Here is a 22,212-nt window from a genome sequence, read left to right on the forward strand (position 1 = left end):
TTTTCTGCAGGCTGAGAAATCAGAGTGAAAGAATAGCTTTCTATGCTTAAACATGGTGAAAAACAATAGGTTATTTTTCTGCTGCTGGTGAAAAGGGCCAATTTAAACCAGATTAGATTATATTAAAGGCAGGTTTATTGGAAAGCTGCTCTTCAGTGGGGAAGTTCACTGGCCCCAAGGACCAAGGCCAGGGAAGTTGCTTCGGGAAAGTTTCGGGGTGGGGAAAGGCCTCTGGGGAAGGGCAGCCAGCCCCTGTGCTGGAAAGTTCAGGGTTGGGGCAGGGAATGCCAGGTAGGAACTGAGGGATGCTGGAAGAACCTGGAGGTCAGGTCTGCTTTGGTGTGTAAAGTATAGACCTCAGTCCCTCACCTCCAGGTCCTGAAACCAAACAAAAAACAGCATCCTTTTTACTTCATAATGGGTTAAAGCTCCCCTAGAGCCTTAAATAAAAGCTAACAAACTGGAAAATGTTCACTTTAAATGTTATAGGTATAAAATACAAAGAACTTGGCTTGTGATTTTTGAGACAGGGTCTCTTTCTGCAACTCTGGCTGTCTTGGAACTCACTATGTAGACCAGGCTGGCCTTGAATTCAAAGATATCATCCTGCTTCTCTGCCTCTGCCTCCCTGTGTTAAGGAGGCAAGAGATTAAAAGAGCATGAGAATTCAGAGTTCAAGGCCAGCCCAGGCTACATTTGGAGACATTGTCTCAAAGAACAGAACAAAAAGTAATTGAAACACAAGATACAAGTTTCAAAGTATGAAGACAGCAGGCATTCACGATTGTTGCCAGTAACCAGGAGAACAGTTACATTATCATAAAGAGGAATTGGACTGTGTTCACTGGACACTTTCAAATGATTGTTTTTCAAACCTACAGACTTGAAAGACAAAGCCCAGAAATCAGGGGAAAGAACACCTTTATGTCCATAATGTTGACCACTTCATTATATATTCTTGAAAAACAAAAATCGAAAACAAGGCTGGATAAGGAAGTGCATTCTTTTCCGTTCAGGACTGAAGCCGAAGGATCCTAGGACCAGCCTGGGCTCCATAGTGAGTTCCAAGTTATCCTGGGCTGTAAGGCAAAGTTGTCTCATCAAAGAAAGGGAAAGGAGAAGGAAAGCTTAAATACACAATGACAAAACAGCGAGGGTGTAGTAATTCAGCTAGCCTAGTGTGACTGCCACGTGGACAGTTGGATATCATGGTTAAAGAAAGAATGGTTCAACTACTTAAACAGTACTTAATCGCAAGATTGTAGCCATGTTTTAAAAACAAAGCCTCCTCTGCAATGGGTTATCTGGTGAACGACAAGCAAAGTCTTGTGGTTAGCGTGCTCCAGGTAGATTCTGGTATCTTAACTCAGAGCTTTGCAAGTTCCCTAGTGTGTGTGGATTACCATAATAACGGGGATAATTTCATGACTTGGTAAATGACTCCCACAAATAGTACTGAATCCTTTGCTTTCACCAGATCTACTTGTATTTTAATGAAAAACTCTTTTTCAAAGGGAGAATCTGTCAGCTGTAAGTTCCTTCCTCCACCTAGTATCTGAGTGCAGCACCCCACTGGGGTTTAAGTAGCTCATTTGCTTTTATGTGAGCCACAGTTGAGTATGTTTGATATATGGCTTGATACCTTTGCCCTGTCATGAAGAGGCTCTTTATGCCACCTGCAAGGTGTGCCTGGACTGAAGCTAATCCTGTGGGTTTGTCTGCTGGCCTTAGGAAGCAGGCTCTGTGAGGAGGCCTCTGCCATGTGCTCCCTGCAGTAGCGAGGGGAACGGAAGGGTCCATTTATCCCTGCTGTTGCTTTTAGGTTCTTTGGAAATTCAGTGTTCTGCACGGAAATTGAATTACATTAAATCATCTAGAAATTGGGATCTAATTAACATTTATTGAGGATCCCTGTGTTCTGTGAGAGGTGAAAGGGGTGGGAGTCTGTCCAGGCCGCAGGCTGGACATATGACCTGTAAACATTTTAGGTTGTTGGATGCCATGTCCAGCCTCTGCAAACCCCAAGAAGGGCCCCATTAGAACCAGAAGTCTAATGTAATACATGTATAAAGCAACCATCCAAATCAATTTTAAAATTTTTAAGTTATATTTAGTGTGTGTGCGTGCACATTACATAGAGGAACACCATATGGCATATGTGGAGGTCAGAGGACCACTTGCAGAAGTGGTCCTCTCCTTCCACTGTGTGTGTCTCCAGAGTTAACTCAGGTTGTCTGGCTTGGTGGCAAAGTGCTCCATCTTTGGGGCCCAAATCGATGAATTTTGTTTGATTTGGTTTTACTGATTTCTTTCTTTTGAAGGTAGTAAACAAGATAATGTGTCTCATCAGGATGTTTCCTACCTTATAAAGAAGATAAATTCATCTTTATCAATGAATCTTTTAACTTAATGAATGAAATTCCAAAGACAACCTACTGTGAATGAATAAACTTATGAATGAATGAATGAATGAATGAATGTGTACCTTAGGAACCCCATCCTGGGCTCCTCTTAGGAGCTGGTATATCATCACCGCTTCATGAAGTGTCTGTATGGCTCCTGAACTGTAGGACTGAAGAAAGGGCAGGGAATGTGAAGGTCCTGCTTCAGGCTTCGTCATCGCTATTGGTATTAATGAAGCTTTTCGAGGAACTGCCAGTCCACAGTGACCCCAAAGCATTTTTCAGACCTGAGTGCTTTGATGCGCTTGTGGCTATGTTTCAGAGCTGTCTAGAAACAAGGGTACTGTAAGTCAACTTATTTCGGGCACTCACAGCCAGCATTTCTGTCTCTAATAAATGATTCATGTCAGAGAAGCACCTAAGTGCATTTGTGATCTAGTCAGACTCTTCAGATCCATTATGCTAGAGTCTTCTCAGGGAAATGGCCTGGGTTCATTTGACATCCCTGTATATGAAAATCAAAGCAAAAAAAAAATTTTTTTTAAAGGTAGTTATATTGATTTCCCACTGACCCCACTGTCTTTAACAGAAAATAAAGATTGGTACTGGCAGTCTCTCAAGAATTCAAGAGTCAAGGGCACCTCACAGACAGGGACAGGGAGAGAGAAGAGCCTAGTTACTGGTATCTGAGATGCAGAAAGGAAATAAATGCCTATTCCCTCTGAACTAGCCTTTCTGGACAGAGCATCCCTGGATCATCCACTGAAGACGAGCTCCTGTGTCACTGAACTTTCCTCTGATTCTCTGTCTGGTTATCTGTCACCCCAGGACAAGTGCATGTTCATTTCCACAAACCCAAACACGAGGACCATGTGGACAAATGGCCCCAGACCTCATTTTCTGAGCCATGAAACTAGGACTTACAGTAGGGCATCCGCAGTTTGCCCACAGAGCTTCTGCCCAGCCTGGACTACTCTTAGGGGCATGGGAGGTCAGTATTTTCTGCTGACGGGTGAGGAAGCTAAGATTTGGCGCAGAAGGCCAAGAGTCAAGTTCACATGCTCTGACTCTAGGTATTCGTTTCTTCTCTGCACTTATTTACCCCTACACAAAGCCCAGTCCTAGGCTCCCAGGTAGCACACGGCAACTCAAAATAGGCCTCTGCTTAATGCTTTCTGGGGGCATTTTCCTAAAGCCTATTGGTTTGTGCCTATGTGGTTTTGCCATCTGCCTCTGAGCTGTGGTTCCTTTCACTTCAGGTCTGAGAGGATTTCCACAGGGCTGCAAGTTGGGCCCTGTATATATGGCTGACCATCTCTGTTGGTTTTCAGCCATGCCATGTGGCCATAGATGCTTTATCCTGTGTGACACTGCAGTCCTAATAGAGTATTTGGCCCAGACAGACTGGATAGGTGGGACCAGTTCAGAAGGAGGCAATGTGCAAACCCACTAGCTTTACAAGGTACAGAGGGGACTGACTGGTTTGTCTACCTCTGGTGGCTGAGGTTGTCTCCCCCAGTGTCCAGTTTTCTTGTCTATCACAAAGCAGCAGTGCATGTCTGTGTTTGGCCTTAGAATCTGATTTTAAAAATTACAGAGAACCAAAAGGATTGTGGTTAATGCCTTTCTCTATAGTCATAAAAAATGGGCTAGAGACATGGCTCCGCATTTAAGAGCACTGGCTGCTCTTGCAGAAGATCCAGGTTTGATTCCCAGCACCCACGTGACCACTCATAACTGTCTGTAACTCCAGCTCCAGGCCTTCTGAAGCCCTCTTCTGGCTTCTTTGGGTATCAGGCATATGTGATACACAGACATAGATAGAGGCAAAACGCCCACACACATGCAATAAAATCATTAAAAAAATACTAGATGATAAAATAAATTCACAGAAATTCCCAGCAAAGTTTTGAATTTTTCCCTAAGTCTTAATTTTAGGACAAGATGAGGGAAAATCTTACAAAGCCAAACTGATGATCAGAGGCACAAGAGGAAAGATTAGTAAGAAAAAGACCTGAGTTAAGAATCCTTTGGCTAGCAGGCGTGGTGGCGCACGCCTTTAATCCCAGCACTCGGGAGGCAGAGGCAGGCGGATTTCTGAGTTCGAAGCCAGCCTGGTCTACAAAGTGAGCTCCAGGACAGCCAGGGCTACACAGAGAAACCCTGTCTCGAAAAACCAAAATAAATAAATAAATAAATAAATAAATAAATAAATAAAAATCCTTTGGCTGAAATAGTTGAGACAGCAAAAGTTTTGGACTTATATTTTGGTTTTGGAGATATTTGCATATACATGATGGGATGTTTCAGATATTGGACCCAAGTCTAAACTTGAAATTCTTGTGTGTCTCGTGTTCTTTGCACACGGTCGGGAGGTAATCTTATACAATACTTTTAATGATGCTGTGCGTGAAACAATTTCCTGGAGAGATGCTGGGAGTTTGATGCATTTTGTATTTAGATTTTCATAGGCTGCTTATCCTATAGTTAAGTCATTTGGGAAGTTGTAGGGAGGCAGATGTGAAGGAAGAGAGGAAGGCTGTCTATAGCAGGGGTGAGGCTAGGGTGTGTCCTGCCTGATTGTACTGAGCCCTGTCTGTCACTGATGCTAACTCCATTAGCAGTGGGGCACTCCAGGAATGTGCCCATGTGCAGCTGTATGGAGGACCACGTGGGAAGGACAGCAGTGACCTCCAGCAAGGCTGCTGGGCTGGGCCATGGCATCTCAGTGATAGCAGAGGTAGACATGAAGGTCGTTGGTGAAGTGAATCAAGTGCTTTGTTTTCAGTACCAAATGGCAATACCATCTCATGGCCTACTTCTCTAGACCCCACGATAGGATGGTCAGTCCACTTCCTCACTTTGACAGCCCCTGGTGGGGGGCGTGACTACTTTTCATGTTCCTCAGTCTCCTTCGTGTTCCCACCATCGCAGGCTTATGGCGTACCCACTAACGGCACTACTACATGGTGGTTGTCATGATGAACTGAACACCCATGTTTAGTTCAAGTTCAATATTTGTGCTGGTCCCCTTCAGTATTTGAAATGTTTCGTTTATTAGCCGAAATCATCTCATGCAAGGCAGAAACGAGGAAATGGCCATCCATTTAGAAGGTGAATTTTCCTTTCTAAATTTCAGGTTTTGCTTTTATGCTATGGGAACTTATTAATTTTTTCCTCTAATCTTTCATGAACTCCACATACTTTAAAAAAAATATATGCCTTGCCCAGGCTTGGGAGTTGGCTCAGTGGGTAATGAACCTGAGTTGAACATCCATATCAAAAGGTGAGCATGGTAGCACATGCCTATAACCCTAGCTCCAGAAGGCTGGAGAAGGGGGAACCCGGGGTCTCACTGGCCAGTCTAGCTAAGCAGGGGCTTCTGGCTCAGTGCAAGACTATCTGGGAAAATAAGGCATGTATATTCAGACATGGACATCTGGCCTCCACAGGTCCCAGACACTGTGTATTTTATACTTTTAATTGGGCATCTTTTAAAATAGTTGTTGGCGATGAGACCAGCCAAATGGCTTCCCCAGGCTGGGTGTAAACATTACGGTCAGCACCTTCAAGCGCTCAGTGATGTAGGGAGAGCAGGGTTGTCATCGAAGACCATGAGAATCCTGTCTGGAAGGACAGCACGTCCAGGATGCTCTGGGACTGAGTGGCAAGGGCAGTAGCTCAAAAACTCACCATTATCCCACTCTCAGACACACAACCAGGTGATGGAAAAATCTGGGATGCTGAAGGCGTTCATGGGTGGGCGTGGTCCTGTAATGTTGAAGATGTTCATGGTGGGAGGGGTCCCATTCATTATTTACAGGGAGTGTTGCAGTGATTAAAAGCACACAAGTGTGGACACTGTGCCCCTTCTTGGAATTGGGAACAAAACACCCATGGAAAGAGTTACAGAGATAAAGTTTGGAGCTGTGAAGAAAGGATGGACCATCTAAAGACTGCCATATTCAGGGATCCATCCCATAATCAGCTTCCAAACGCTGACACCATTGCATACACTAGCAAGATTTTGCTGAAAGGACCCAGATATAGCTGTCTCTTGTGAGACAATGCAGGGGCCTAGCAAACACAGAAGTAGATGCTCACAGTCAGCTATTGGATGGATCACAGGGCCCCCAATGGAGGAGCTAGAGAAAGTACCCAAGGAGCTAAAGGGAACTGCAACCCCATAGGTGGATCATTATTATGAACTAACCAGTACCCCAGAGCTCTTGTCTCTAGCTGCATTTGTATCAAAAGATGGCCTAGTAGGCCATCACTGGAAAGAGAGGCCCATTGGACTTGCCAACTTTATATGCCCCAGTACAGGGGAATGCCAGGGCCAAGGGGAGGGGGTGGGTGGGTGGGGGACTGGGGGGGGGAGTGTATTGGGGACTTTTTGGATAGCATTGGAAATGTAATTGAGGAAATTACCTAATTAAAAAATAAATAAATAAATAAATAAAAGCACAAAGCCTGGTTCAAATGTGGCTCCACATCTGACCCTCCCCCCATGCTACCTTCACACTTTAGCTAGTCTATGGAAATCTGTTCATATGCAGTCAGAGGATTCCTCTTGCCTGGTGTGACAACGTGACAATGGCAGAGTATGGTCCGTTTGTTGTACCTGTCTGACCCCACTGGCTCCTATTTAGAGCCAGGAGATTTCACCAGGAGAAGTTGGCCAGAGAGTGTTTAACTGGGTTTCCTTTACCTGCTGTGCAGCTGTAATCCCTGCTAAAGGGAGGCTGAGGCACGAAGATTCTCTATGCTTGAAGCCAGTCAGGCACTACTTAGTGTGTTCTTGGATGTAGTGTGAGACCCTTGAAAGAGAGAGAGGGAGAGGGAGAAGGAGAAGAAGAGGGAGGGAGGGAAGAGAGAGAGAGTGAGAAAGGGTCTAAGGGGTAGTTACCTGATAGAGGTGATTGTCATACAAACCTGGCCAACTTGACCATGCTTAGAAGGATATAAAGGATAGAGAATCATCTCACAGACTCGTCCTCTGACCGCCATATGCATATCCATATTCTCTCTCCCTCTCTCTCTCTCCCTCCCTCCCTCCCTCCCTCCCTCTTTCCCTCCCTCTCTTCCTCTCTCTCCCTCCTTCCCTCTCCCTCCTTACCTCTCTTTTCCCTCTCTTCCCCATCCTGCCCCCACCATGTCCCTGTAATAAAAAGCAAGGCAATGTTTCTATCTCTATTTTTTCTCCTGTTATTCATCTGTTTTTCTGAGTTTTCGTTTCCTTGGATATAAAGCTCTGCATATTTGTTTTTCTCCTGTAAGCTGCTCAGAACTATTAAATATAAACATAGATATATATTTTCTGTGTCTTAGGTTTTCACTGCCCCATAATTAGAAGGATGAAGGGCTGTTCATTAGAGGACATGATGAAGTTCCGAGTGATTCATGAGCTCCAGGGTTTGGCATTCTTAAATGGACATCGTGTACCATGCAGAGAACTTGGACAGAGTCCTGGTCTATGAAATTTTAAAATAAGCTAATTTTATATAAGCATCTGCCAGACCATTAGACAATGATGATATTTTAATTGAGGAATATTTTGGTTCAAGATGGTCCTATGGACGGTTACATTCAGTCTAGAATGCTTTCTCTCTGGTTTTGTTTTGGTTCTTGGGCCAACATCGCTGCAGAAACTCGCCGACCTAAACTTAGCCTGTTTGTCAGGGCAATGTGCTAAGTGGCTTGCTTGGGGTTGCACACATTTCTTGCCATCTTTGTTCAGAATGGCTGAATTCATCCAACTGGAGTGTACCCAGTGGTCAGAATGTTCTCTACCCGAAAACAACCTCAGTCATTTCTCCCAGGCCAATGCCAGTCTCCTTCCCACTGCCCCTGGCTGTCCTCTGCCCCACAGACCACAGACACTGACCTAGAAACTGGATTTGTCAACTGTCCCCTCTTTAGCTGTGACTGTCATTGCCAGCCCCCCCACCCCCAGCCCCGCCCGAAGCTGAGCTTGCTCTCATTTATCTGGTCACTTGGGCCTCCTTGAGGGCCTCTGCAGGAGGGTGTTGAGAAGGATCTGAGAACTTACCTTTGCCCATTTCTCCCTGAGGTGGTTGCCTTGGGCCAGGCTCCAGGCAGGCTGGCATGTGAGAGTATGGTGTGTGTGCGTGTGCGTGGGGGGGCATAAGCATGTACACATATGTGGGATGTGAGGTGTGTTTGATGTATACATTCATGTAGTATGTGAGTACAGATATATGGGGTGCATTGTATATCTATATAAAGTCATCTGCTGTTAACAATCTGGCTATGCCTTCAGTGTTCATTCAGAATATATGAGATTTCAGAATTGTAGTTATGTATAATTCTGTACATTATATATAGTCATTATCATTTAATATAGTGAAAATGGATCCTTTTCCTAGATATCTGCTATAGGAAAGTGAGTCTTCTTTCTCCTTGAGTTGGATCACTGGTGGTTGGCCTCATCCATCAATCAAGTGGTAAGAAGATGCTTAGCGCCCTGCCTTGTGCTTACTTGCAAAGAAGCTGTGTGGGTTTGCACTCCCGTGCAAGTCCCACTGTGCCTCAGTTCCTTTAGAATGGGGCATTATAGTTAACAACCAAGCACGCTTTGTTTGGAGTGTGGCCGTCAGTTTCCGTGTTCTCTCTTGGTGTGTTTTGTACCCTGGGCTATATTTGGAGACTCCAGGTTCTTAGGTGGTGCTAAGTTGGCATGGAAAATTCAGCAAGATTTGTTTTTTGCTTTTGACACAGGGTTTCTCTGTGTAACTCTTGTTGTCCTGGAACTTGCTTAGTAGACCAGGCTGGCCTTGAACTCACAGATCCACCTGCCTCTTCCTCCCGTGTTCTGGGTTAGATAGGTAGGTAGGTACATAGGTGGGTAGGTAGGTAGATAGATAGATAGATAGATAGATAGATAGATAGATAGATGATTCAAAAATGAAACATATCCACTGATCCCATTTTTGACTCAGCCTCTCTTCCTGAGTATGATTGTCCTCATGCCTTCATCATAGGTATGAAGACATAGGTTTCCTATTTGTTTAGGCTGTGTCTCCATTTAGAGACTAGCACAGTTCAGACTGTCCTGGGTGGAGTCTCCCTGTTTCTCCATCAATGTAGACCCTCAGCCAAAGAAACTACCTTCTTTAATTAACATCCATAACCCTTGCCAAGAGTATAAAGTTCATGTGTGTGTGTGTGTGTGTGTGTATACGTGCATGTACGTATGTGTACGTATCCATGCGTGTAGCTCAGTGCCTGGAAGCTGTGTTAGACACGCTACTTGAGGAATCCAGCAATTTGGTGCTTTCTGTTGCTTTGTGCTTTAGTGTAAGATTATCAGCTCATGAAGGAGATGAAGTCATGGGAATTTTATAAAATTTTATTTACTTTTATTTTACGTGCCTGGGTATTTTGCATGTGCGCGCGCGCGCGCGTGTGTGTGTGTGTGTGTGTGTGTGTGTGTGTGTGCCATGGGTACACAGTGCCCACAGAGGCCAGAACAGGGCACGAGAATCTCTAGAATGGGAGTTGCAGATGCTGTGAGCCACAGTGTGTGTGCTGGGAATTGAGCCCGGTCTTCTGTGGGAACAGCAAGACAGCAAGTGCTACCTCACCAGCCTGGTCATTTGAGTTTCGGAGGTCCATCGTGTCCCATCCCAAGTCCCTACCAGGAAGCACAGACGAGAAGGAAAGTGTGGGGGATGGGCACACTGAGGAGACGCCAGCATCTAAATAAACAGTAAGTAGGAAGACAGTCTATCCACAGCCCACAGCTTCCCCAGGAACACCCTACTTCTGTCTCTCAGCCGCTCCCTTCTTGTCTGCTTATGTTCTCAGAAGTGAGAGGACCTCCTCCTTGTAGGCCTCGTGCGAGTATCTCAGATGTGTTATTCTCTTCACCCCTCCCAAGTACCTGGATCAGATGGCACCATTCTGATTTCACAGAGGAGTGGCTGAGCTCGGACTTGTGTCTGAGCTTCTAGGCTCAGCTATTGGTCTCTGGTAACCTGAACACTCACCATTGTACCACAGTGTCTGAAGCACACTGTGGGACTTGGGTTCTCAGTGGCCCCAGCTCCTTCCCATTCCAGCATTTCCCTTGTCACTGATTGCTGGGTGATCTCTCCTTTCTTTCTTCTCAGTAAGCAGTATGCTTTCCCTCCCACACAGACAGGCAGACCTCTCTCCTTTACCCTACACACTTGCCACTGGCCACATCAGCCTTCAAGAGCTGGGATAGGGGTCAGTCAAGTTCCGTTCCCATGAGACAGGTCTCATTTTCATGGCAGACAAAACCAGTAAAATGCAGGTCTAAGCTGTGACTCTTCCACCAGTCAAGCCACCGTTAATGAATGGATGGCTGTGGATGAAACATAGAGGCAGAGGTGAGTTCTATCTCTATCTATCTATCTATCTATCTATCTATCTATCTATCTATCTATCTATCTATCTATCTGTCTATCTCTGTCATCTCTAGCTATTACCTATCATCTATATATCTATTCAGTTACCTACTTACCTTGTATCACCTATCATTTACCTACTATCACCTATCATCAATCTATATCTACCAATCCTTGATTTATAAATTATTTATCTATTATGAATTTATTTCTATATCTATCATGTCTATTTATCATCTACCCATCACCTATCTACCTACCCATCACCTCTCTACCTACCCATCACCTATCTACCTACCCATCACCTATCTACCTACCCATCACCTATCTACCTACCCATCACCTATCTACCTACCCATCACCTATCTACCTACCCATCACCTATCTACCTACCCATCACCTATCTACCTACCCATCACCTATCTACCTACCCATCATCTATCATCATATCTCTTCTCACAACTGTCTCATACTGACTCACATTTGGGGAAACTGATGGCTGAGGAGGGAAACCACTATTGTGTTTTATATAAAAAAAGAGAAAGAGCCAAGGATATGTTTGATAGAGGTATGGTAAGGTGGAAAGGGTGCCTCTGTGGGCCCATGCTGAGGCATCGCTCACCCCTGAGGTACCAGCCATAGGATGGATATAGTATGGAATAGAGTTTATTTAGGGCATGGGAAGGGGAGTTGGGAAGGGAGTAGAGACAGAGGGAGGGAGGGAGGGAGGGAGGGAGGGAGGGAGGGAGGGAGGGAGGGAGGGGAGGGACAGGAGCACATAGAGAGAGGGGGGCAGAGAAGGGGAGAGAGGGAGAAAGGGGTCAGGGAACATTTCTCTTTACTTACAAAGTTAGAACTTTGCAATAGCTTCATAGTTATATGTTGATCTCTGAACTCAATAACTTACCGCTTGAATATTCTCAGAAATAGCATATGATTCATCCTGCCTTTGCCTCATATGATAATGCACTATCACAGTGGCTTTGATGGAATGATTGTCCACACAATATCCTAAGGGTGTCCAAGCTGAAAGAAAAATAAGCAAAGAATTTTACAATGTTTTCTCCCTAGCTATTTTCATCTCTGCTCAGATATTTATGCCATCTTATCTCAGCTTGATGTAGCATTGGCTAATTGCCACGTTAGAAGAGAAAGTTCTTCTTCTCTCAGAATGGCTGGTCCCCCAAGCTACTATCTGGAATTAGCATTGATACCGTCTTCTCCCACCGCTCTAAATGATTTAGCCTTCTCTCCCCCCACCCCTCACTCTCTCTCTCTCTCTCTCTCTTTCTCATATGAACCCTAAGACTAAAAGTCAGTGAACTGATTTAACAAACCCAGATCACTTCCTCCTGCTTCTTCAGGTGATTCCCTGACTTTTTTTTTTTTTTGCTTTTGTTTTACATATAAACTTATAAACTCTGTATTAACTCATTTTCCATGTTTATAATCCAATACTAGAAGCTGGTTTATGTGTCAACAAAAGAGGTTTTACTAAAGTTTCAGGGTCTAGAGCTTGCTGCTAACTTCTCCCTGGCTTTGGTGCTGGCCTTGTGACAGGAATCCTCACAACGGCAGGCACATGTGAGAGTCAAAGCTCACCTGTCAAGACAGGAAAGAAGAGAGGAGAACTCTCCAGAGATCTAAGTAATTCCATGAGATCTGCATTACTCTCTTCCAAGGGCAGTTTTTCCATGACCTTGCTACCTTCCACTCTGCCCCACACTGAGTTCCAAGTGTCATCTAGAACATGTCTTTGGTGGATGAACCTTGTTCAGGCTAGGGAAGTCAGCTTAAGTTCCATAGAGGTTAAAAAAAATTATCTTCCTTAGACTTTTGACCAAAATGGAGAAGCCAAGGTGGATTGTAGCTGTAAATCCAAGCTACCAAGGAAACTCCCGAGTTTATATGGATGCCCTGGTTATTAAAACCCAACCAAAAGAAGCTAAGGCCTCTCTCATCCTCTATGACTCATCTACATGTATGACCACCCTTAACATCAACCAACACCATATCAGACACTGGCTAGTATGCCAGCAGAGATGTAATGTCCTTGGAAATTAACAGTGGGAAAAGAAAACTTAATTTCTCTTTCTCACACTCCGACACATTAAGGAAGGTAGCATCTAATCCCCACACGTCACTTAACAGCCGACTTCCTTTTCTGAGTGTCCAGTCTGCAAGGCAAAGAAAGGATTTGTCAAATGTTTACAAATGTTAGACCCCTGGGACCCAAGGAAGGATTATACTTGTGTCAGATTGTTTTGAAGCTGGTGCAAGGACAGCGACTAAATTCCTGGAGTGTTCAACATTAAACTGTCCATGTTGACAGGCTGTAGGCCACGAAAGTCAAGTTTAAGGGGAACAAACTGCCAGTTCTGTGCTGTCATTACATAGAGAACGAGAGACTGAGTGTGTTGAAAGCATGGAGGGAGTTTTCATAGGCTAGAAATGAAGGAGAGCAAAGTGTGGGAGGAGCCAAGGTGTGCCAATTACAGATTTTAACCCAGACAGCCAGACTCCAGCCCCTGTGACACGGAGGATGGCTATGTCTGCTGTGTCAAGCCGACACAAAACTAGCCAGTACACAACCCTACAGCCAGACCCCAGCTCCTGTGACACAGAGGATGGACATGTTTGCTCTGCCAAGCTGATGGCTAAGAGATTGGGCCACCTCTCCCTGTGCCTTTCTTTCTTTCCAGAAAGGGGTGGGCATTGCACCAGATTGCAAGCACCTGCACAAAATCCCTAGCAAGCATGAGTGTGCCTTTCCTGCCCTTCCTCATTGTCAACACCATGCCTTTTGTTGTTGGGTTTGTTTGTCTGGTTTTGGTCGTTGTTATTTTGGTTTTTCGAGACAGGGTTTCTCTGTGTAGCCCTGGCTGTCCTGGAACTCACTCTGTAGACCAGGCTGACCTCAAATTCAACAGAAATCCACCTTTCTCCGCCTCCTGAGTGCTGAGAATTAATTAAAGGCGTGTACCACCACTGCCTGGCTGTCAAAACTATCTTAAAGCCAGCCCAGGTATCTCAGGGTCGAGTCCCAGCTTCCATCTCTTCGCCCTGAGTGCTCTTTGTGACTCTGAACTTTTTTTGCCCTCTGGGAAACTTGTAAGCTGCTTTGCAGAAAAGAAGTCCGAGCCTCCCCATCTCTCAAGCCTAGGTGCAACCTCAACAGATGCAGAGAAAAGAGAGTGAATGGGAAATCAACTCTAGATTGTCATGATCTTATGTAGGTCACCCAGCCTGGGAACCACCCCATTCCTTGCTCTGAAAAAATAGTTCAGTGGGTAGAGTACTTGCCTAGCATGTCTGAAGTCCTAGGTTCGATCCCAAGAACTGCATAAGTCTGGCATTGTGGCACATAACAGTTCGGGGTCGTCTTTCTTGGCTACACAACAAGCTTGAAACCAGCCTGGGGTACATGAGACTCCATTTAAAAACAAAAGCCTCAAATTGTGGGATTCATGGGAGCCGAGGACAAACTAATAGATGGGAACCTATACAGATCAGTTATTATAACAAATTATAACAGTTCTAACCTCTGCCATCTAAGAGAAGGATTGTCCTCTAGCTCGAGGCTTTTCTTGGTGGTCTTCAGTCATCCTGGCTCCCAGGAGAAGCGAGCGGCCTCCACCCTTTCTTCCAAGGCCCTCTGCTGAACTGTGAGGTCGTTTCGTTCCTTGTTCCAGATTTGGAGCCACTGGTTAGTGGCACCATGAGTATGGCCTCTCTGTGTAGGCAGTTTCTGATTTAAAAGCTGTTATGGGGTGGGTGCACGTATCTCGGGTGTTTTAGAGTAGTTTTCTGGCCTTTGTACTCTGGCTCATTGATTGATAACTCTCAGACCAGTCATTGAATCCCTTCATTAAGTCCTTCCACAAATATGTAATATATATATACATATATGTGTGTGTGTATATATATGTTATATATGTATATACACACACATATGTATATATGTATATACACACACATATATTCATGTGTGTGTGTGTGTATATATACACACACACACATGAATATATGTGTGTGTATATACACACATACACATATATACATAAATACATGTCTTAGGGTTTCATTGCTGTGAACAGACATCAGGACCAAGGCAACTTTTATAAAGGACAATTTAATTGGGGCTGGATTATTTCAGAGGTCTACTACACTATCATCATGGTGGGAAGCATGACACCGTCTAGGCAAATATGGTACTGGAGAAGGAGCTGAGAGGTCTACATCTTGATCCAAAGGCAGCCAGGAAGAGACCCTCTTCCTAAGACAGCTAAGAGGAGGCTCTCTTCCTACTGGGTAGAGCTTGACCCCAAAGCCCGCCTACAGTGACACACTTCCTCTAACAGTGACACACCTCCTCTAACAAGGCCACACCTCCTATGCAAAGTCCCACTTCCCACAGGCCAAGCATATTCAAACCACAATATATATGTATACACATGTGTATATATGTATACATGTGTGTATATATGCATATATATGTATAAATACACACGTTTATATACATATATATGTACACACACACACACACACACACACACATATATATCTGTGGCCACTCTGTGAGTCTGGTAATTTATGCCACGTTGGCTACGGTTTGAATGGCCACTTGGAAGACCTTGGTCCAGTTGCTTTGCTTTCCCAGGCCTGGTTCCTTACCTGTTATAAAGGTAAGATCCCAGAGGCTGCCAGAAGGGTTAAGGGAAAATTGTTCTAATAAGGCCTAGACTGTGCTCAGCAGGAAGACCTACTGAGTTGATGCCTATAAATAAAGCTTAGTCACCCTTTAACTTCCAGTGTATATTCGTCTCGTAGGTACATTCTCTCTCGTATAATGCACAGCACACCTTTGCTAATGTATACCATTTGTGTGTTTCAGACACTTTCCTGAGCCCCGGATCTTCCCCCCTTCTGGAACTATCCCACCATACAGATTTATCTCTTTTGAGAATCCCCACACCATGGACCTCATCGGGCTGCTGAAGTCCCAGTTTCTATGTCACCTGGTCTTCTGCTACGTGTTCATTGCCTCGGGGCTCATTGTCAACGCCATCCAGCTGTGCACACTGGTCATCTGGCCCATCAACAAGCAGCTGTTCCGAAAGATCAATGCCAGACTCTGCTACTGCGTCTCCAGCCGTAAGATCCATGCCCTTCACGTTTGCTTATAACCCAGATGGGAGGCTCAGCCCCTGGCTCCTCATAGGCATTTGCTAGGCAGGCACGCTGGGCCGGGCTGCTGTCTCTCGCTCTTTTCTGCTTTAGATTTGAAATGCACATTTTTGTCCTTACTCTATAAAAAAAAAAAAAAAAAAAATTATCCTTCCAGTGAGAAGTGCCAATAGCACAAAGCTGAGCAGCCATGAAGGACGGACTGGCGACAGTAAATATGCCTTCTATATAGCTGCTTCTCCTGATTTCCTTCTCAGAAGTGAGTGGTCCATTCTTGCTTAGTTATCCTGAATCTATGGCTGGTGTATACCCAAGCCCAGTGTGCTCTCTCGGGTCTGTGGGTAGATACAATTCACATGTAGTACAGCATGTTGTCGCTCTGTCTGTAGGTAGATACATACAATTCACATGCAGTTTTGGTTTGGTTTGGTTTGCGGTGCTGGGAGTCAACTATATATGTATCTTTGAAAACTAAATGGCATCATACTATATTGCTCTCCTCCTTGTGTTTTTTTCCCCTTGTCTTGTTTTGTGATCGTCATGGACATATATGCAGTTCTAAGAGACAAAGCAGTGAATCCTAAATTCCCTACAGGGTGGTGTAAGGGAAAAGGGATAGACTCGGCTCTCTGCCCCAGCATCCTGTGCTAGTGCTCATTACCCACATGGTAGCTGTGTTTGTCAGGGTCCCTAGAGGAACAGAACTGATAGAGTGAATAAATGTACATATACATCTATACATACATACATACATACATACATACACACACACGTGTGTATGTATGTGTGCATATATATCCATATATATATATATATATATATATATATATATATATACATATATATATACACACACACACACACACATACATGCACAAATTCAGGTGTGCCCAGCTGCTTAGGTTTTTAGTTAATTCCAGATTTATTCAAGTTGGCAGCCGAGATTAGATCATTGGAGTACAGTATTCTAGCCAGGAAACTGATGCTCACATGATCTAACAAACCTGCTTAGCTGCTAAGCTGTCTAAAATGTAACTCATTTGGCCAGAGCTTCTACGGTTGAAGGCAGGGCATCAGTGCATTGTTGCAACATCTAGTGGTGAGGTTTGCTCTCCATAAGGATGAAGCTGGTAATTATTCCCTAAGCTGGAAAACACTGCTCCATTATTAGTTCCACACGTGGCCGAAAATGTATTCAAAATAGAGTGTTTTTCATTCCAACTAAGCAATGGAAGTACCTCTGTGGCCTTCGATTATGACAAAGAGACAAATATATTATCTTTCTGAAACAAAGAACATTGAAATTAAACTTAAAAGTGCTGCTTCTTAAAACAGCAAGGACTGTACAGATTTGGTTTGGTTTGGTTTGGTTTTCAAGACCACTATGTAGTCCAAACCAGTTTTGAACTTGGTAATCCTCCTTCCCTGCCTTTTGAACATTGGGATTCCGGCCATGGGTTATCATGCCCAGCGTTATATTCTTAACTTGTAAACTTTATTTTTATTATTTTTCAGTGTGTGTGTGTGAGTGTGTGTGTGTGTGTGTGTATGCACACATGCATACGTGCGTGCACTCATGAGCGTGCATATGAGTATAGATGCCCACAGAAGACAGAAGAGGCCATCGGATTCCCCTGAAGTAGAGTTACAGGTGGCTGTGAACCTTCTGACACGGGTGCTGGGTACTGAACTCCAGTCCTCTGCAAGAGCTAAAGTATGCTTTCTTGACAGCTGAGCCATTTATCCAGTCCTATGTAGTTTTAATTGACACATTGATCATATACATTTGTGAGGTATATCCAGTATCCTGATACACGTATACCAAGCAGGCTAGCAGGCACCTGCATTGTTTTGCACTTGTTTTCCTCCTTTGGGCTGGTAACATTTCAGATCCTAGCTACACATCCCATATAGAAGCTTTTTTAATGTAGGATGGCTTTCATAGTAAAAAGACTCTTGTAACTATGTGTCTAGATGTAGCTCAAGTAGGCTATGTTGGCCTTGTTCTGAGGTTGGCACAGTAGTTGCTTGTGTAGCTGTAATACATGTTGGCAATTTGGGTGAGTGACACAGAACTTAGACTACAGCGGTTTGTGGGATTTCTCTGGGATGCAGCATTTAAGTGGAACAGGTTCTCTGACTGCCCTGGCTGTAGTGATGCTTGGCTTTGGGGTCAGTAAACACATGAGGTGGTGTGCAGCTGTCAGAGTTGAGGGTTGTGTACATTTTAGTGTGTGAGAACCATACTGATGATCAGGATGGTTCCCTGCCTCTGTCTGAGCTACAAAGGTGTCTTGCAGAACATTTCAGTGGGGGTAGGGGTATGGGGAAAGGGGACTGTCAGTCTTCTTGCGGAGGGCTTCCTAGCTGCTCCCTGGTGACAAGAGGCTCAAGGAAGGATAGATAACTTCCAAGCAATGGAATAGTGCCTACCACAGCTTTGCCTCCCTCCCAGAATACATGATAGTAGATCCAACTCCAGGCAGGCTGACCAGCTGGTCACAGGGTTCAAAGCTGGGGGTGTAGGCCTGCTTCCAAGGTGTCTCCGTGGGCTGAGCTACTCAGGAGGCCTCACAGTTGCTTCCTGTGGGGAAAGTGTGGGTAGACACAGCCACCTGTCTGCTTCCCAGGTAGGTGGTCCTGTAGCCTGAGCCACTCTGGAAGGGCAGCAGGTTGCTTCTAGGGGCGTGGGAGTATAGCAGGGCCACCTGGCGGGTTTAAGGGCCAAGATGAAGATATGTAGAAGACAGCTGCCTGGTTTTTTCACAAGACCCCTGCTGGGCATTTTGCAGCCTGAATCTGGGTCAGGCATGGTAGATGGCTGGCTGGCTTGTAGAGCCATGCAGCAGTGCCGATACTCAACGGCTCCTGTGCAGGGGCATGACTGACAAAAGCTACATGAACTTCCAGCAGACAGTCTTCTGGCTATGTTTTGAGGCTCTTTGCTTACTGAGCAAAGTCCCTCTTACTTTAGGGATAATCTCTTGGATATATGAAAGAAAGGTTAAGTTATGAGACTCGGCCCCTTTGTAAGATGTATCTCCAGAGGACTCTGGTGTTCTGCCTGAAACAGCAGCTTTTTCCTTGTTTCCTTCCATTTGTTGTGGAGAGAAACATTTCCAGTTCTTCTCGTCAACCGTTTTGCAATCCCATCATCCTTTATGTGCCGTATTTTGTAAATTCAAAAATTCTTATGAGGGAAAAAAGTTGCAGCAACAATCTCATTCACAATTCCCTTTCCCAACTCAGAATTCGCAGTGGGTCTGATACTATTCCTAATGTTTGATGGTTTGTATCAGAGGTTTTTTCTATATGCGAAGAATGTTCACAAAATCATACAACTGGATGCCTTTAATCCATTGTCTACGGCTTACTGTCATCAAGCGCCCATTAAGCCCAGAGCCACAGAATGTGCCTTCCTATGTCACCTACTTTATTCTAGTGTGGCTCTAGTATTTGGGCATCCGCAGAGGTACAGGAAAAGGAAATATTTGTCGGGGCGGGGCACAGAAAGCAGAAGGCGGAATCACAGCTGTGGGAAGAGGGAAGGCTTGGTGTAACCAAGGGAGAGAAGACAGCTGCTAGCTGAGGGGGATGTTACTTTGTTTTTAAATACTTTCCCACACTGCAGCAGGAGGGAGAGTTAGCTATATAAAATTAGGTTTAACAAAGCAATGCTGGTTGTCTTTTTTTCTTTTTCTTTTTTTTTTTCTTTTTCTTTTTCTTTCTTTCTTTTTTTTTTTTAAATCCCATCTAGAGGACTTGCATACTCTTCAGGCTATTCCAAAATCTGCCAGCTTGAAAATCTGAGATCATGTCTGTTTGCCCTGTCATAAACCCTATCCAGATTTCAAACAGACAGCTAAAAGCCAGGTTCTCATTTAGAAGTAAGTCAGAAAAGAGGTTCAGGCTTGGTGTTTAAGAGCTGGATCTCCCGTGGAGATATTTGGGGAGCGGGGGTGTTCACCTACTTGCTTCTGGTGGAAATTATAATGAGTAACAATTTAAAAGGAAAGATGAAGTTTAATATCATTATAAACCAATTGAAATACTCAGAACAAATCCCAAATGAAAATCCATAGTGAACTGTTTGAGACAAGTGGCATTTCCGAGGTGCGTGAAGTTGATGGTAAACAGTCTTTACAGAAGACTTGAGGTCTTGGTATGTCCCACATGCTGTGTCCCCATTTGCCCTTTGGGTCAAGCAGTGCAGAGTCATTGCTGCAACAGTGTGAATGGAGAAGAAGTGAGCTCTGATGAGGAGCCAGCATGGTTCCCAGAGAGAGAGAATGTGGTAGACAGGGTGTATGATCCATGCTGGGCTTGGATTCCATCTGATGCATCTGACTAGGAATTGTGTCCCCCCACAACCCTATCTCCTCAGCACCCCATGTTTGGAGCATCCCAGCAGGCATTAGGCAACAGAGTTAGTTTGAAATCCATCTTGGTTTCCTAGCTGTCTCTGATTGAAAGACTGTTGTTTGCCCGGCCAGGCAAAAGACTAGACCATGTGCAGCACTCTCCTGGGCCTGTGGTTCTACAGCCACAGGCCATGGCCAGGTCATGGGCCAGGGCAGCAGCTTGATCAGCAGAGAGTTGTGCCATGTTGGTTTGGCCTGCCTTGTGGTATTCTCCCCGAATTAAGGTTCAAACCTCTGTTCATGGGGTTCAATGGTTTCTTCTGGCAAGCAGAAAACCTGCTGCATCTATCATTTGCAGCGGATTCTGTAAGAGAATGCAGGATACATTGTTTCCTGGGGTTGCACCCTGGTTACATTTCACTAACAAAGTTTGGTCATCTTCTGTTTTCCTGTTAAATATTTTCCTGTTAAGAATGTGAGCTCATTGTCACCAGGGAGTGCAGGGCAGCATGCAATGCTGAGGAAGCTCCCATAAGAGAAAGACCACAATGACTTCAGTAACAATAAAGCACAGAATGGATGCTGTACCCCGCAGCAGGACACAGGGAAGACTGGTGAATAATTGACTTCGGGGTGGGGCTTGCCTTTCTTTTCCTTGATTCTGTTTGCCTCACTATGTATAGAAAAAGAAGCTATGTCAGACCCGCCCTGTGTGCTGGCAGAGGAAGGAGCCAAGCGAACAAGCTCCTTTAAGGTCAAAAAATGAAGATATTGTAAAGGGGGTAGAGGTTGGGTTGCTCTGTGCATAGCAGTCTCTAGGGCATCTGTGCTTTTTAATCTCTAGGGAAAGAAGGCTGAGACAGGCCACTCTGACATTTTGCTGTCTTCTTCTTTTTTTTTTTTTTTCCTGACACTATAGACTTCAAACTACAACAACAGAACCAGAAAACTTAGTAGTCTATTAATGTCAGGAGGAAAAAAAGGTGGCATGGAAGGCTGGAATGAAGCTCCTTTTTTAGAAAAGACTGGAGAAATAAAACAAAATGAAAATGTTTCTTTCCAGCCTCAGCCCTGACCCTGCGCTAGGGGCCTGGCTGCCAAGTTCACTGTCCCTGTACATGCATCCAGGACATCTGAGTCTGCCCAGGAGAGTCTGTGAGCTCTGCTGCTTCTGGTTTCACCCGGCAGTTAGCCTTACACCGCCCCACAGAATCCCTGCCATGGGTAAAGAGAAAAGACAGATGGGGGAAGGAAGGAGACAACTCTTGGTGCTAGGATGCCAAACAAAGTATTTTTTTGAATTTAATTAATTAATTATTACATAATTATTACACTGAAGATCACTTGCCTGTGTCTGTGGTCGGCTGATTGGCAGTGGTTTTGCATGGGTACTGGAACAAGCTCCAGGTATCACTTAAAGGCCTCCCACGGGCTCTACTAAAGACAGGCCATTTCTCTTGCCTCCTAAGTGATAAACACTTAAACTATAGCAGGCCTGGGAGAAGCTGCCTTAATCCTGTCTGAAAGAGGCAGTCAGGGCTTGGCGCCTTGTCAATCACAGCCTCAGAAAGGGCTGTATATGAGGGAAAGGAGAGGCTACTATGTTGCCAAAAGACACTGGGCTGGGTTTTCATGTATGTGTGTGGGGGCTGAGGGGTCCAGAATGGATGACCGTAGGAACTAAGAGTCAGTTCTTGTCCTACTAAGGGAAGCAGATTTTCCATCCGGACAGAGCCTCAAGTACAGTTTTGAAAACAACCCCATCTTCAGGCTGGGTGGGAGACTGGGTCATCGGTTCCTTCCCCTGAGTCCAGTTCCTTGGGTCATCGCAGTGAGGTGTCAGTGGAAACTTCTGCAGACTCCACA

At 44.8% G+C, this 22,212-nt stretch overlaps 1 protein-coding gene across 3 annotated transcripts in view; it reads left to right on the top strand.

Moving 5' to 3' along the window:
• Nucleotides 1-22,212, top strand: part of Agpat4 (1-acylglycerol-3-phosphate O-acyltransferase 4) — a 101,674-nt gene that overhangs the window by 18,434 nt on the left and 61,028 nt on the right. For all 3 annotated transcript variants that reach the window (XM_085832880.1, XM_021149365.3, XM_085832878.1), the window contains exon 2: nt 15,693-15,952. In XM_085832880.1, the coding sequence (XP_085689006.1) occupies nt 15,775-15,952 (178 nt within the window). In that variant the 5' untranslated portion in view covers nt 15,693-15,774. The remainder of the gene's footprint in view (nt 1-15,692; nt 15,953-22,212) is intronic.

The sequence above is a fragment of the Mus caroli genome, unplaced genomic scaffold (assembly GCF_978045245.1).
Source record: "Mus caroli unplaced genomic scaffold, Mus_caroli_1 scaffold_18, whole genome shotgun sequence".
In the NCBI taxonomy this organism is placed as follows: domain Eukaryota; kingdom Metazoa; phylum Chordata; class Mammalia; order Rodentia; family Muridae; genus Mus; species Mus caroli.